This window comes from Sinocyclocheilus grahami, unplaced genomic scaffold, assembly GCF_001515645.1.
Source record: "Sinocyclocheilus grahami isolate Dianchi unplaced genomic scaffold, SAMN03320097.WGS_v1.1 scaffold9.1, whole genome shotgun sequence".
NCBI lineage: Eukaryota > Metazoa > Chordata > Actinopteri > Cypriniformes > Cyprinidae > Sinocyclocheilus > Sinocyclocheilus grahami.
The window spans coordinates 2,936,641-2,952,144 of NW_015505188.1; the positions used below are offsets into that span (position 1 = coordinate 2,936,641).

Sequence of the window (15,504 nt, forward strand, 5' to 3'; positions counted from 1 at the left end):
ATATATATATATATATATATATAGAAGGTGCACAGTGTCATTCACACAAACACTAAACACCAACATGGTAACGCACGATACTGAAGTAATGCAGTAAACATTAATTTAACAACATTAGATGTAAGATAAATCCCTAATGTACACAACTGATAAAGAAAAAACTAAGAATAAACATAGTTATTTCAATGAAAAAACATGCAGTGTAATATGAAGTGTCATGCAGGGAATTCTGGGAGTGTCAATTTATGGTTTTTCACTATAAATTATGCAATGACTTTCTTTTTCACGTCCAAAAACCGTCATTTTAACAGTATTTTACTGTAAAATTACATTACATGTAATTACAGTTATTCACCGTATATAGTATGGAAAGTTACGGATAAACAATTAACAGGTTTTTACTGTAGCATTTTTACAGTCTTTTACTGTTAAAATCACAATAATTTTTTACAGTGTAATGTTATGAAGCTATGCGAATACTTTTTGTGTGCAAAGAACACAAAAATATCGATTTTATTATTATATCTCTTCTTTTCCGTCATGGTATTGTCTATTGAAATTGTTGAATAAAGTCATTATTTTTGTTTTCTTTGCGCACAAAAAGTATTCTCGTAGCTTCATAACATTACGGTTGAACCACTGATGTCACATGGACTATTTTATCGATATACTTAACCTTTCTGGGCCATAAAACATTTCAGTTGCGTTGCTGTCTATGCAGGGTCAGAAAGCTCTCGGATTTCATCAAAATGTCTTAATTTGTGTTCCAAAGATGAACAAAAGTCTTATGTGATTGGAATGACATGAGTGTGAGTAATTAATGACAGAATTTTAATTTTGGGGTGAACTAAACCTTTAACAATTTGGCCAAATGTGGAAGAGATTCAAAGATTCAAAACTAAATGGATATACATTCAAGAAATGTAAAAAAGTTGTACTGTATATGTACAATAACATTCAAATGTTTGAGGTCAGTAAGATTTTTGAAAGAAGTTTCTTATGCTCACCTATAGGCTGCATTATTGCTTGATCAAAAATACAGAAGAAAATTAATATTGTGAAAGCATTCTAATATGCTGATTTGGTGCTCACAAAACATTTCTTATTAAAAAAATTATTATTACTAAAAAAAGCAGTTGAAACTGTTGCACTGCTATATTTTTTGTGGAAACTGTGATTCTTTGATGAACAGAAAGTTCAAAAGAACAGCCATTATTTGAAAAAGAAATGTTTTGTAAAAAATAAATGTCTTGAAAAAAATTCTTACTGACCCCAAACTTTCAAAGGTCATAGTGTTGCATCCCTAATACATTTCCACATAATTATCAAAAACATTTGTAAGAAACAATGTAATAGCTGACAAAGTTTGCTACTAAATTAAAAAGTCTTGTTGGAATCCTCCCATATTCTTATGGCATTACTCCTCTAAATGAGATCATGATTGACAGAGCAGATTCAGAGCAACACAAACATAAAATCATAACAACAACCTGCATACTCAGCTAAGTGGTGTTTAATACACGTAAGCTGTCATTCATGTATGGGTGGAGTAACCGTTGGATGATTACAGTACAATGTAACCATCACTCTGTGATTGTTTATCATTTGTCACCTGAAAGCTTTGAGAAACACCTCAAGATCGTGTGACGAGAAAACAAGAGAAAAGTACTTAATTGAACTGATAACGTGACGGTTACAGGCTCAATCCCAAAGAAAAAAAGAGGTAAACCAAAACTTGCAGAGTTAGTGTGATTACAATCCTGCACTCAAATAAAGCCACTGAACCTCAAGCTACTGCCTTCGATTTAACTTGAGTGTAAAACATCAACAGTTCAATCTAATAGAAAACAATCAAATACCCAGTGAATTTTGAACAGCTGCTTTACCCATTACTGGATTTGATCATGTTGCTGAACATTCTCCACGATGGAAATGCACATGAAAATTAAAACACTTTGTTTTCTTTTCTCACTTGACTATCAGCTTTGCATGTTTTATCTTGGGACATTTGTGCATATTGTGTAGTGTTTACTGTGGTTAAAGAAGACAAGAGTCCCACAGCTAAGCAGTTTTCACAGAGTCTTTTTTCCTTTCAGTGTTACCACAAACTGCTGAGCCATGCTGAGACAAATCAACCACCACAATACTCAAGCTAGACAGAGTGTCCTCTTCTTTCAGAGAAAGACACCTTCCTGAACTCAAAGAAACTACCATAAGAATCAAGCAAAAGAATATTGCAAACGAAATAACCACTTTCAAATATACAAATGTAACAAAATAGTAGTAATCTCACCAAGGGATAGACAAACATAGCCAAATCAGCAGTTGTGAATCCTGGCCTTTTAAAATGTCAGGATTCAGAAATTGTGTAAAACTTCCTGATTTTTGGTAAATTAACACAAATTCATGTGAAAACCTCCTATTGAGCTGTTTCATCACTAGGTTTCAGAACAAGACTGACTGGGACAAGATCTGCCTCTTTATTTACTTTCCTGTTTGAACAAGCTAAATCATGTCTAGGTTTTGTTTGAACAAATCAAACTAGGGCTATTAACACTCTCTCTCTCTCACACACACACACACACAGTAAGTATAAAACCCACCAGTGTAATAAATAAAAACGTTTTTATGATCAAGTCATGCTTCAGCTGAATGAAGTACATTAATGATGACAGATACTCTATGAACTTAATAAATGTAAGTATAATTTAATAAGAGTAAATAAATACTAAATAAACTAATAATAACAATAATAATTCCTACCTCCCATTGGACGAATTACACCCATTGTTTCTTTCCTGTTCGGCCTCATACACCAGACGGGCGACAGTACGAGGGGTGATGTTAAAATCCACTTTCTCGCAGGAACACATCAGCACCCCAATTTAGCCGGCAAGCTAACAAATAAAGTAGCTTTCGTCGCCAGTTTTCAAATTTAGCCAGTTTTTTCAATTTTTTTTTATTTCTGTTTAACTATTCCGAGTCAACATACGCAGAAAATGCGTAAATGTCAAACCACACTTCAGTAAATAAACCATGTTAGGCGTTAGCACCGGTCAGCTGTAACGTTACTGTTCAGTTGAGGCGAATACTAGAAGCTAGTTGGCTACGTTAGCATGCTAATGATACCGGGTGAGAGAGAAAACGGTCCTCTGTTTACTTTTTCTTATCCGTGATTTCGCCTTTCGACCGTTCCGAAATCCTAGTCACAAGACTAGCACTAGTCATTGTTTGTTCTGTTAAAATATGCCTCTTTAAATTAAGCACTTAAATTACATTTCAAGTATACGAACTTTTCCTCAGTTTAAATGCTACGCGAAGAGATAGTAAGAAGAGCTTAGTTTCCAATGCGACGGGCAAAAAGTTGATAGGGGTAGATTCAAACTCCAAAACAAGTACAGTGACGCTTTGAGAAATAAATCACTCAAGTCTGAACACATATGAGGAGAAAAATAAATATGGACATCGTTGATATTAAAACGCGGCTCAAAGCAGAAAAAAATAATTAATGGAAATGATACTGAGTTGCTTAACTACACCCCCGCCCGTTTCACTTTATGGTACAGTCGAGCGAGAATCCGTCAAAAGACTCTTCAGCGTGCGCACACCAAAACGTAACGGGTGTTTTGGCGTTGTGTACTAACAGGCCTGCACACAAACAATTCATCTTAAACAGCGATACAGTTCTTAAAATTATAGAAATAAATTAATAGAATATATGGAATATCTAAATGTAGTATGTGTGCATATTACCAACGCCTTATTAAGAGCAATAATAAAGCATGACAAGTGACAGTCATCAAAAATCCAATAAATAATTATAGGCTTCAATCATTCTATACTTAAGATAAATATTAGCTATTCCTACCCTATATAGTTCGTATATAATCTACATCATTCACTACATTTCCCCAGTCTGACCTGATTTATTTGCTTACTGCGCCCTCTTCAGGACATTAAGTGTAGCGCGTTTAACCTAAACTCAAAATAGAGGAGGAACGCCTTAATAATATGGGAGTCCAAAAATGACAGTTGATGTTTAATAATAATAATATAGTAGAAATCCTAAAAGAGTGAAGAATGAGTAGGTATTGGATAAAGCTGCTTACCTTGAATGCTTGTTTGAACGCTTTTAATAATCATTATTCTATCAAGCAGTGAGAGATGCGTTTGGAATTGATATTTTCTTGTCCGTTTCTCGCCAAGAATAGTCACCTTGCTTTCAGAGGGCTAAAGAAAAACACAGACACTTTATTATGACTATTATTGAGGCGACCTGTTGACCATTCATCTCATAGTCTTAACTTCACTGATTATGCTTGGTTAAAAATTGTAGCTATAAAAACAAATCAAGTTTCTCATACTTGAAACTTACTTGAAAAAAAGATTTACAGGAAACCACCTAACTGTAAGTTCAATATTAAACGTTCATATCTAGCCTATGTTTCATGCGGAAAACATTGGGCTAGAGCTCATTAGATGTATAGAATGCTATGTAAACAAACTGATATCCAGTCACAGCTTTAACTGTCAATCAGGTTCCGCGAGAACGTTTCGGTTATTAAAAAAATATTAAATAACCTTGACTCACCTCTTAATTCGATTTTGACAGGGTTTGAGCACGTGCTCTCTCTCGTGCCAGTGAGTCTGATTTTATGAGTTGTGTTGGTAGCGGAGAGATTCCATTGGGTTGTGTTGCTGTCCGTCTGCTGGCACTGAATAGGCATCTGGAAACTCGAGCGGTGCTAAATATAAAAATATAAAAGTTCACCAGCTCGTGGGAGTCGTTAAGGAAATCAAGTGGGACGCTTTGCGTATGGCTGGTTGTGTTTGTGAAGGGTGGTCTGAACTTTTGGAGGACCAAAACAACAACCATCACTCCGTAGAAATTTATCAGCTGCTCAGTAAACCCCTGACGCAATTTGACATGACATGACATGTTAGAGTAAATACTTTACCTTCACACACAGCCTGCATGGTCTAAAGGACAATGGTCCTTATGTGATTTAGCCTATTTATAAAGCATGTCAGAACAAATGGTAAATAAATAATTTTTTTAAATCTAATAATAATTAGTTAAGATAGTGTAATTATCATTTCCATAAGGGAATATTTTGTTAACCTTGCTGTCCAATGAAACGTCCTTGTGCTCAAGACTAAGTAAACTGACATTGAACATCAGTGCCATGAAAAGTAAACAGAGAAGCTGTGTGATAAACCACAGCAAAATAAATCTGTGTCACAGCATAAACACAATTGATCAACTAAATTTTACAGTGGTGCACATTTGAAAACTTCCAAATTTACAATGTCAATCTCTGGACGTTTTGACTGAAATTTATCAGCTGCTCAGTAAACCCCTGACGCAATTTGACATGACATGACATGTTAGAGTAAATACTTTACCTTCACACACAGCCTGCATGGTCTAAAGGACAATGGTCCTTATGTGATTTAGCCTATTTATAAAGCATGTCAGAACAAATGGTAAATAAATAATTTTTTTAAATCTAATAATAATTAGTTAAGATAGTGTAATTATCATTTCCATAAGGGAATATTTTGTTAACCTTGCTGTCCAATGAAACGTCCTTGTGCTCAAGACTAAGTAAACTGACATTGAACATCAGTGCCATGAAAAGTAAACAGAGAAGCTGTGTGATAAACCACAGCAAAATAAATCTGTGTCGCAGCATAAACACAATTGATCAACTAAATTTTACAGTGGTGCACATTTGAAAACTTCCAAATTTACAATGTCAATCTCTGGACGTTTTGACTTTTTTTCTGAATATTACAACCAATGATACTTTATTTTCAATTAATGTCACACATTGTGAGGTGTTCGCAAAATTATGAATAACATAGGTATATACCAAAAAAACATGATTAATATTTCCTCAGCGAGAAATATTGCAGCTTGTTAATCTTTAAAGGCTTCTTTTATAGAACAGATATAGCATCTTCGAAGGGCACCTGCCACTGTAATTTACTCTAAGCTCATTTGACAGTAAAATTCTGTGGAAATTCAAGCAGAACTCTTTTGCATGTCGAATCTCTTTTGTGTTCCCTGTGACAGCACTGTATATTGCAAAATCCTAAAGATCTATTCACATCTTTACTGAATACCTACACTTATTCTTAATGAATGTGAGCAGAGCTCCTTTCCTTATAATTTCAAACATTTGCTGTCTAACAAAGGAGGGAAATGCAAATTTTATTATAATTCAGTAAAAACAATCTTGTTTCCATAGTACTACATTTAGCTATTTAGCAAACTTGTTTATTCATTTTCAGGAACACAAACCACACCAACCATAAAGGATCAGGTCTGGATCTCAGTAATGTCCTTGGTTTATAGTCCCTGAAATTAACTCATTATAAGCCAAATACTACTAATTATTATTTTTTTAATTATATAAAAAAAATATTTTGATATCATGTTCATTCCTTAAATCCAACTGAAAATATAAAGATGATTTCTGAGAATTTTGACATTAGGAAAGCAGGCCTGTATGCTCATTTGATATGGCAAGCCATTTCAACATATGTTCCTTAAAGGAACCCTCCACTATTTTTGAAAATAGGCTCATTTTCCAACTCCCCTAGAGTTAAACAGTTGAGTTTTACCGTTTTCGAATCCATTCAGCCGATCTCTGGGTCTGGCGGTAGCACTTTTAGCTGTAGCTTAGCATAGATCATTGAATCTGATTAGACCGTTAGCATCTCGCTCAAAAAGGATCAAAGAGTTTCTATATTTTTCCTATTTAAAACTTGACTCTTCTGTAGTTACATCATGTACGAAGACTGACGGAAAATTTAAAATTGCGATTTTCTTGGCCGATATGGCTAGGAACTATACTCTCATTCCGACATAATAATCAAGGAACTTTGCAGCCATACCATGGGTGCAGGAGGCGCAATGATATTACGCAGCGCCTGAAAATAGTCCCCAGCACGTTCCCTGTGCAAGCAGGTGGTCACGTTGGTTATGTTGGCGGAAGTTAAGCCTATTTTCAGGCGCTGCGTAATATCATTGCGCCTGAGCGAGATGCTAACGGTCTAATCAGATTCAATGATCTATGCTAAGCTACAGCTCAAAGTGCTACCGCCAGACTCGGAGATCGGCTGAATGGATTCGAAAACGGTAAAAATCAACTTTTTAACTCTAGGTGAGTTGGAAAATGAGCCTATTTTCAAAAATAGTGGAGTGTTCCTTTAAGACTATAGTAGCCTATTTATTTTTTTAATTATTACTAAATGATGTATGTATTTTTAATTTCTCTATAACTATTTATTAGATACTAGATATTCAGTACTTATTATCTAGAACTTACTATTCCAATAATTAGAAGCAGTTTTTAACTTGACTGGACTATAAAGTTGCTATTTTGAGTAGTCATTAGGTAAAAAAAGTAAGATATAGTCTGTCTCATACACAGATACTTGTATCTAATAATAATAAACAAACTAGTAAAACTGATTTAGGTACCAGTATTAACTGAAATACATTCAAATCAAAAGTGAATTTTTCATATCTGAGATCTCCATAGTATCCAATAGCGCAAAAAAAAAAAAAACTAATAAAAACCAAACAATTACTGTCATTACTGTTTGGAAAGTGATTAAGGAATTGAACTGAATGGAATTAAAGGAATTGAATAGATACTATTTGATTATTTCTTGTACAAGCGCTAGAAACATCAACTAGGTAATAGTTTAAGGGAATAAATGTTAAAACGGCATGCCACGTGATTATTAGGTGATTTTATAGCAACTGGATGCCCCTCGTCTGAATGTGACTTCTCAGATTGCGTGTTGAGTTGCAAGCACAAGGATTCACAAGGTCTATACTTAGCTCTCCTAAACGTCAAAGTCTGCGGCAAGACACGACCTGTTTTAGTGATGTGATCTACTTTTCAAACTTTTAACGCATTTCTTTAAATTATTTGATCGCTGGAGGACTGTGTTTAAATGTAAGTTTTTAGGAAAATCAATTGAAGAACGCGATTGGGATGCGTCTTGGATTTAAAATAAGAACTGAGGCTGTTGTAGCCCAGTAATGTTGAAGAAACTGTGATAAAAACAAGCGAAACGTGGGACACATTTTGAGGAAGCGATTTATTAATGCATCGGTTCATGCAGCTGTGTGAACTGTGAAAATGGCACTGGGAATGTTTTCATTTTTGGCTCTCTGCATCTTTTATATTCAAGGTAAGTTGTAACATGCTAATGTGAAATAATGATATAGCCTAAACGATTTAGAGGATATTAGATATTTAGGGTAAAATTATCAAGTGGATCATTAATTCAATCATCAGAGGGACCAATTCTCACTCTTAACTAGTTGCTTATTAGCATGCATATTACTAACATATTGGCTGTTTATTAGTACTTAGGAAGCACATGTTAATGCCTGATTCTGCATGACCATATTTTAGATCCCTTAATTCTACCCCATATCTAAACTTAACAACTACTAACTATTAATATGCAGCAAATTATAAGTTTATTGAGGCATAAGTCATAGTTAATAGTTAATAGTGAGAATTGGTCCCCAAACTAAAATGTGATCAAAAAGGGACCTACTGCCATACCAGTTCATTGCTTAATGCATCAGAACCTCCATGCATCTTTTTCTTGCTTGTTAAACATTCTGTACATCAGTCTCAATGTATCTCATTGTAGTGCCGCAGGGCCAAACTGGATGTGCTGAAGTGGACTCCATGACGGAGGCTGTGGCTGGAAAAGGCTTTCTGTTGGGTTGTATTTCCTGCAAAAGGAGAGAAGAAGTGCCTGCTTCTGCTATTGTTGATTGGCACTTCAAAGCAGCGGGAACTGAGGAGTTTATCCAAGTTAGTAAAGTGATTCTTTGAATCAGATCAGGTTGTTTGGTCAGCTTGACACATAAATGGCTTTTTCCACTTGAACTATTCAATCCTGGGTCATTCTAAACCCCGGGGAAACAGGATCCCACTGCTCATAATTTACCCGGGGTTAATAATTAATCCTGGGTATTCATAAACTGATGTTTCACATTGTACATTCCTAAACCCTGGGTTAACACTTATTTGCATATGTGAGATTTTACCCAAAGTTAAAAGCAGGGTTTAGAATGATAATTACCCAAAGTTAAGCATAGTGTGAAAAGCCTTATAGAACTTACAGTAAATGTTTTAAAACAAAGCATATAGAAAGTTACTCATTTTTTAAAGACTTAACATCTGATTTTATTCTAGTAATATCTCTATCCTCTCAGATTTTTCAGTATGAATATAATAACCCCACCATTCTTCATGAAAACTTTGAGGGAAGATTAGAGTGGCAAGGAACTATGTGGACAAAGGATGTGCAAATTGGTGCCATCTTTATTCACAATGTCACATATAATGACACTGGGACTTACCTCTGTACCTTCCACCGCACGCTGTACCTTCCTCTGTATGAGGAACATGTGGTAATAAATAAAGAGGTGGAACTCACAGTTGTGGAAAAAGGTGAGATCCATTCAAGACCCTCTAACAAGCCAAAAATGTGCATTTTGACAAGTCATTTGAATATCTGAATTTGTTACTCCCCAAGCCAACCCTGAGCTGACGGCTGTGATCTCTGAGATCATGATGTACGTGTTGATCGCAGTTCTGCAGTTGTGGATGATTGGAGTGCTGATTTACTGCTATAGGAAGATCTACGCTGAGAACGAAGCTCGCGAGGCCAAAAAAGCTGCATGCTCTCAAAACAAGTAAGGCTCACGTTCGTGTTGTTTGTTTCACACAACATACATGTTATTTTATATCTTTCTGATTCAAAATTTCCTGCTTCTATCTTGTGTTTTCACAGACTCGTTGAGTCGAAAGATCCTTGTGATGGCATTTATTTGGAATAACTACAGTTTTGGTTTGTAGGCTTATTATTTTCAGTGAATATAGACAAGGCTACTAGTATATTTGATACATCGTGTTAAAGGAATAGTTCATCCTAAAATGAAAATTTGCTAAAACTTTACTCACGCTCAGGCCATCATAGATGTAGCCGAGGTTGTTTCTTGATCAGACCAGATTTGGAGAAATTTAGCATTACATCACTTGCTCACCAGTGGATCCTCTGCAGTGAATGGGTGCCGTCAGAATGTGAATACAAACTGCTGATAAAAACATCACAATAATCCACAAGTAATCCACATGATTCCAGTTCATCAATTAACGTCTTGTGAAGTGAAAAGCTGTGTGTTTGTAAGAAACAAGTCCATCATTAAGGCTTTTTAACTTTAAACTGTCACTTCCAGCCAAAATAGTCCATAATCCATAATATCGCTTTCTACAGTGAAAAAGTCAATTTCCTTTTGTCCTCTCACATCAAAATCCACCAACATGTTTGTTTAGAACTGTTTTGGACTGTTTTATTACAAACATGCAGGCATGTTGATTACTAGTGGATTATTGTGATGTTTTTATCAGCTGTTTGGACTCTCATTCTGATGGTAGCCATTCACTGCAAATGATACATTGGTGAGTAAGTGATGCAATGCAAAATTTCTCCAAATCTGTTCCGATGAAGAAACAAACTCATCTACATCTTGGATTACCAGAGGGAGAGTAAATTTTCATTTTGAGGTGAACTATTCTTTTAATAATGAGGATGGTGAGGAGGACTAGTCTTGCAGCCAATATAAACCTCTGTATATTTCTAGTGGCATTTCTACAGTAGTATAGCATTGCATTGACTAAGCTCACATAGCAATAAAAACAAATACAACATATTGTATTCATAAGACATTATATGCAAAGTTGAATAAGGAATATAAAGAGTCTGAATAAATAAACATTTTAATCGTGAATTACATCAGTCTGAAAAAACGAAAATGGTTTGCGGAAAATAAAATAAAAATCATCTGGTTTCTTGATTTGCTTGTTTATTGACTGGTGATAAAAAGATAAGAAAAAAGTATGGGAAACAACATTCAAACAATGGCAAGTTAAAATGTTAAAACACCATTTGTTTGCTGTTATTGTGAAATGGAAGTTCCTTGCTTTCGTTATGTATCCTGTATACTAATTAGACAACAAGTAAATAAAAAACATTAAATGTAAAAATATCCAGGCGTTTTCACTGATGCTCCAGGTCTTCTAACAAGCAAACATCAGTGTCCTTGAGAGCGTTGTATAAGGCATCTTTCCCTTTAGTGCCAGCAGATTTAATTGGGCCCATTAATAATTCTCTCATCTTGATTTGTGGGGTTTTCTCAGCACGGATGTTACTGTAAACCTCCTCTGTGATGACTTTCTTGTCTAGAAGTTCATCTAGGATGGCATCTACATTATGCACTCGTCTTATCAGCTTTGTCCGATTCCTGTCGATGAAGTGCTCTATGAAAGAGATGGAAACAAGCATGTGGTCGGATTGTGGGGATACTGATGATGGAGTTTATAATAATCAGTGCTATGCATTGTGATATTTTAGGTCATAAATGAACGTTTTAATTACCGATACCAAACAGTAAAGTGATTTGAAACCTATTTTCGCCGTTCAAAAACAGTTACACTTATTCACCATTAGATGGAGCGCCTGGGCCTGGTAAAGGAACAAGTGGAGCTGCTGAAAAACAAGTTAAAGTTAACGATACTCTTACAGTAAATCTCCACGTTGCACATCCATACACGTGCACAGAAACTACATATATACATGGATTAGGTTGTTAATGAAGAATACAGCTAATTATTATTATTACTGATTTTTGAACTGGCCTCTTTTCCTGTGCTTAAAATGTTGTTCTCCTCTTAAAACGATTGCAATCAAATGGCGGTGTACACGAAAGTCAAAGGAAATTGAAAGTAAAATTGAGTTGAAGTCAACTCAGGAGTAATTAGAAATAGGAATCACATTTTTTTTCTTTTAAGTGGAACCGCTTGTATATGTGATAATTAAAACGTTATGAATTTAATTTGTATTCGAATTATTTTATACTAGTTAACTTACATTGTCCTGTGTTCTCTTTGAACTCCGTTGCTTGTTGATTACAGCAAATAGCTTGTAAAATTTCGATTGTTACAGGAACAGCACCAGTCGATGTGAAAGTGTTCACCATTAAATCGGCGAGATCTATAGAATCATTAGCTTTTTCGATTGCAGCTCGTCGTACGCGAGGCTCTGTCTTCCGGTCGCACAGTTTGCTTTTAAACTTTTTCTGATTTTCCTCCCCCAGATCATCAAAAGTATCTTGCAGGTGATCTTTAATAGTTTTCGCCATAGTTCCTTAGTTCATTAAAAGTGTCGTTCCTCTTCTAAAAGCTGTTGAGGAGGATAAACTGCTGCTAAACAGCCTACAGTAGGGTGTGTCTTTAGACTTACTCTAAACAGTTCCTGCCCTATAGGCCACTTTCTTGTAAACATATAGGATACAAGAAAGTGGACTTTGGTGTTCAGTTGCTTTTCTGAAAGCATTAGAGGCACAGATCCCATGTTATTTTGTTGTGATACTTGAAAGGTATGTTTGATCTAGTTTGTTAGCACTCCAGCATCCTGACTCTGTACCTCAGAGAAAGTCATGATACTTTCCAGGAATACAGAAAGTAGCTGCGTCTCTCTTCTCACAGTTTTCATGATCCAAAAACACAAAGATGATTCAGTGAAACAATGAAAATGACATGTATACAGACCTCCCTAGGTGCCTCTAGTACAGTGAATCTCAACCTTTTGGCGTACCGGACCCCAGTCCAATTCAGAACCATCCTCAAGGACCCCCCCAGAACAAAATTGACTAATCTATGCATCATTTGTGTCTTTGTGAGGACCAAATGCAGTCAAGTATAATTCAAGTTAGCTGACTTGTCCAGTATTTGGCCATATCATCAGCTATATTGTATTTTTCTTTCATGGGAACATATCATGTCAAAATATAGAAAAATTCATACTTTATACGGACCCCCTGGCCTTACGTCAAGGACCACTAGGACCCCTGGTTGAGAAACACATCTCTAGTACAAGGTTCTGCGGAGCTCACGTGATCTCCTGAATTCGTTGTTAGTTTCACACTGTTAGTTGGGGGAAAAAAGAGGCAGCTTTACTTCCTCAATCCTGAGTCAAACACTTCACAAGCAGCATTTTTTTGTGCCTAAGGAGACGGGTATTAGACTGGTTGCTGTAATATCTAATAAAATTGTTTTGCTCCAAAAGTCCACCTGTGCTATCATTAGTGTTATTATAACGCAAAGACTAGCTATAGCTGTTATAAAAAGGAAGAGTAAAACATAGAGTCACTTTTAGAATTTTTAATTGTTTAAAACACTTTGGACAACAAATGGTTTCAGATAGAGACACTTTAGTCACTCAACACATTATACACACATTTTTAGAGAGTGTATTGTAATATATACCGGTGTCGTTTGAAGGTCTTTATGGTTTCGTATAACACACAACAAAAAACTAGTTTGCGCAAGACAGGACTTTTATGTATTAGAACAGGTTTTCTTTCTAGAGAAAAGGCAAAGTTATTGATTCATTTGTAAACAATTAGGCCTACTAAAAACGGTTTAAGATTTTTTTTTTTCTTTTTTTGAAAGAACTTTTTTCAGACATACAGTATAGAGATGGTTCAGGCTATGCTGGAGATTCAAAATTCACAGATGAGGAGTCAGAACATGTACAACTTGTATATCAGAGCCCCGGGAACATGTAGAACAACTTTGGCAGCGACGCTCTGTCTTTACATGCCATTTGTCTGAAGCGCCCCATCAAATCTGAGCTGTCAAAGCGTCTAATAACCTGTAAAAAGAGAACATAATGAACATTGGTGACAAGAAACCAAAGTTCTGAAGGTTATGAAAAATACTTTTGATCTTTTTTTTTTAAAGAAACATAATTCACACTGATTGCTCTTGCAGCAGCGTCTGATTTACCTTCCTGAACAATTCCTCAATGTGATCCTCATGTGCATGTTTCATTAACACATCCACTAGGTTTTGGACATAAAATGTTCCATTCTGAACATGCCTGTAAGATTTGGTGTCTGTATACAGACAGAGAAATTTCAGTAGTGGAATTAGGTGCTTTTAAACTTTACAAACAATAGTGAAACTGACATTGAATAAGCTATATGTTTATAATAGCTTTATAATATTAAAATATGTTTTGGTGAAATTTATTCATGAATTTTTTTGGTTGGTCATGATTCCCTTCAATTAAAGATTTTAATACATCTTCATCTAACAAAAGCAAAGTTCAAATGCAAACAGAATTTTTTTACCCGGCGTGCAGGACATCAGAGAAATGAAGTCTTTCTCCTTGTGCACAAAGTCATCGCCCTCTATAGCCATCGACTCACCGTCACTGGCCCACACGCGTCCATGCTCCCCTGAAAAGATATTTGGATAAGAATGTGTAAGCCTTTTTCAACAGCACAGGTGAGATGTGTAGTTATTATAATGACGAGACCTCAAATATCAAAAACAATGAACAACTGTATTTTTTCCGTCATTTTCATACCTCCCCTGCAGGCTTGGATAAGAATAACCTTTGGTTTATCACGCAGACCTGGACAATTCTCAGTGTTCAGACAGCGGTAGACTTTATCAATCGGGAAGGTATCAGAGGGATTGGATATTGGATTATAACGGACACCCAATATGGCATCCCTTTTGCCGTGGGACATTATAACCACAAAGGTGCTGTCTGAATATGCATGTTCTTGACGTTTAGCAAAGTCCTTGACTGCTTCCTCTATGTCCTGCCAATCAGATAAACTCGATTTAAAAAACAAAATCAAGACATTTATAATAAATACAATAAGATGAACATTTTAGATGCATAATAATAAAAGATAAAGGTTTTCAATAAAAAGCTGTATGCATCATCTGAATACTTTTCTCTACAAATCAACTAGTTTTCATAAGACCAGACTTGCGCACCTTTGCAGATAGATTTGTGTACTTGACAACTTGATAATCCAGCTCTTTTAACAGCCATTCCATGTTGTATTCATCTCTGTCCGCCCCTCTTCTTGTCATATCCTTATCATCAAAATCTATGTTGTTGATAAGCAAGGCAACACGTTTTCTTACAGACTTGTCTTTTATTTCGTAAATCTAGAAAAAAACAACCAAGAAATGTTAATGCAGAATTAAACCACAACCAATTCAATAGCAACTGTCATTCATGCTATAGCTCTGTGTCATTAGAAAGACTATTAATGTGTATTATTAACAAAAACTTTGTTTGATGAATTTGATGAATACTTGCCTCCTGTCCATTTTCTCTAAGAATTTTGTTTTTAAATTCTTGGCTGCATGGAAGAACATGCAATTGTGTGTGCCAATCATCTGACAGAGCAAACTCGACCTTCAGACCCAGACCTGCTCTGGAGTCTACTTCATCCACACGTGACCGGGCCACAGGTAAACCTAGAAAGCAGAAAACAGGTCATGAGCATATCAGTATTCCTATTTTAATATATACGATATTACTCACCCCTATGTTTAGACATTTAAACCTGAACCCCCCCCACCCCAC

General features: G+C 35.6%; 4 protein-coding genes across 4 annotated transcripts in view; 1 reads left to right on the forward strand and 3 right to left on the reverse strand.

The window, feature by feature from the left end:
- The window catches only part of LOC107592601 (GRAM domain-containing protein 1A-like), a 24,358-nt gene extending 20,768 nt beyond the window's left edge, over positions 1–3,590 (reverse strand). The window contains exon 1 of the mRNA XM_016282136.1: positions 2,764–3,590. Within this exon, the coding sequence (XP_016137622.1) occupies positions 2,764–2,873 (110 nt within the window). The 5' untranslated portion in view covers positions 2,874–3,590. The remainder of the gene's footprint in view (positions 1–2,763) is intronic.
- Positions 3,591–7,808: 4,218 nt separating this feature from the next.
- On the forward strand, positions 7,809–10,106 carry LOC107592124 (sodium channel subunit beta-1-like). The gene is made up of 5 exons (XM_016281513.1): positions 7,809–8,214; positions 8,689–8,855; positions 9,260–9,497; positions 9,583–9,742; positions 9,841–10,106. Exons 1-5 carry the CDS (start codon positions 8,163–8,165, stop codon positions 9,884–9,886), a joined length of 663 nt encoding a protein of 220 aa, XP_016136999.1. The 5' UTR covers positions 7,809–8,162; the 3' UTR covers positions 9,887–10,106.
- A 472-nt stretch (positions 10,107–10,578) lies between these two features.
- On the reverse strand, positions 10,579–12,350 carry pycard (PYD and CARD domain containing). The gene is made up of 3 exons (XM_016282147.1): positions 11,977–12,350; positions 11,551–11,670; positions 10,579–11,366 (listed from the first exon to the last, which is right to left on the reverse strand). Exons 1-3 carry the CDS (start codon positions 12,245–12,247, stop codon positions 11,107–11,109), a joined length of 651 nt encoding a protein of 216 aa, XP_016137633.1. The 5' UTR covers positions 12,248–12,350; the 3' UTR covers positions 10,579–11,106.
- Positions 12,351–13,364: 1,014 nt separating this feature from the next.
- Positions 13,365–15,504, reverse strand: part of LOC107592160 (caspase-1-like) — a 3,632-nt gene continuing 1,492 nt past the window's right edge. Inside the window, exons 2-7 of the mRNA XM_016281565.1 lie at positions 15,235–15,395; positions 14,904–15,080; positions 14,482–14,722; positions 14,243–14,350; positions 13,896–14,005; positions 13,365–13,761 (exon numbers count right to left, since the gene is read on the reverse strand). Coding sequence (XP_016137051.1) covers positions 13,654–13,761; positions 13,896–14,005; positions 14,243–14,350; positions 14,482–14,722; positions 14,904–15,080; positions 15,235–15,395 — 905 coding nt within the window. The 3' untranslated portion in view covers positions 13,365–13,653. The remainder of the gene's footprint in view (positions 13,762–13,895; positions 14,006–14,242; positions 14,351–14,481; positions 14,723–14,903; positions 15,081–15,234; positions 15,396–15,504) is intronic.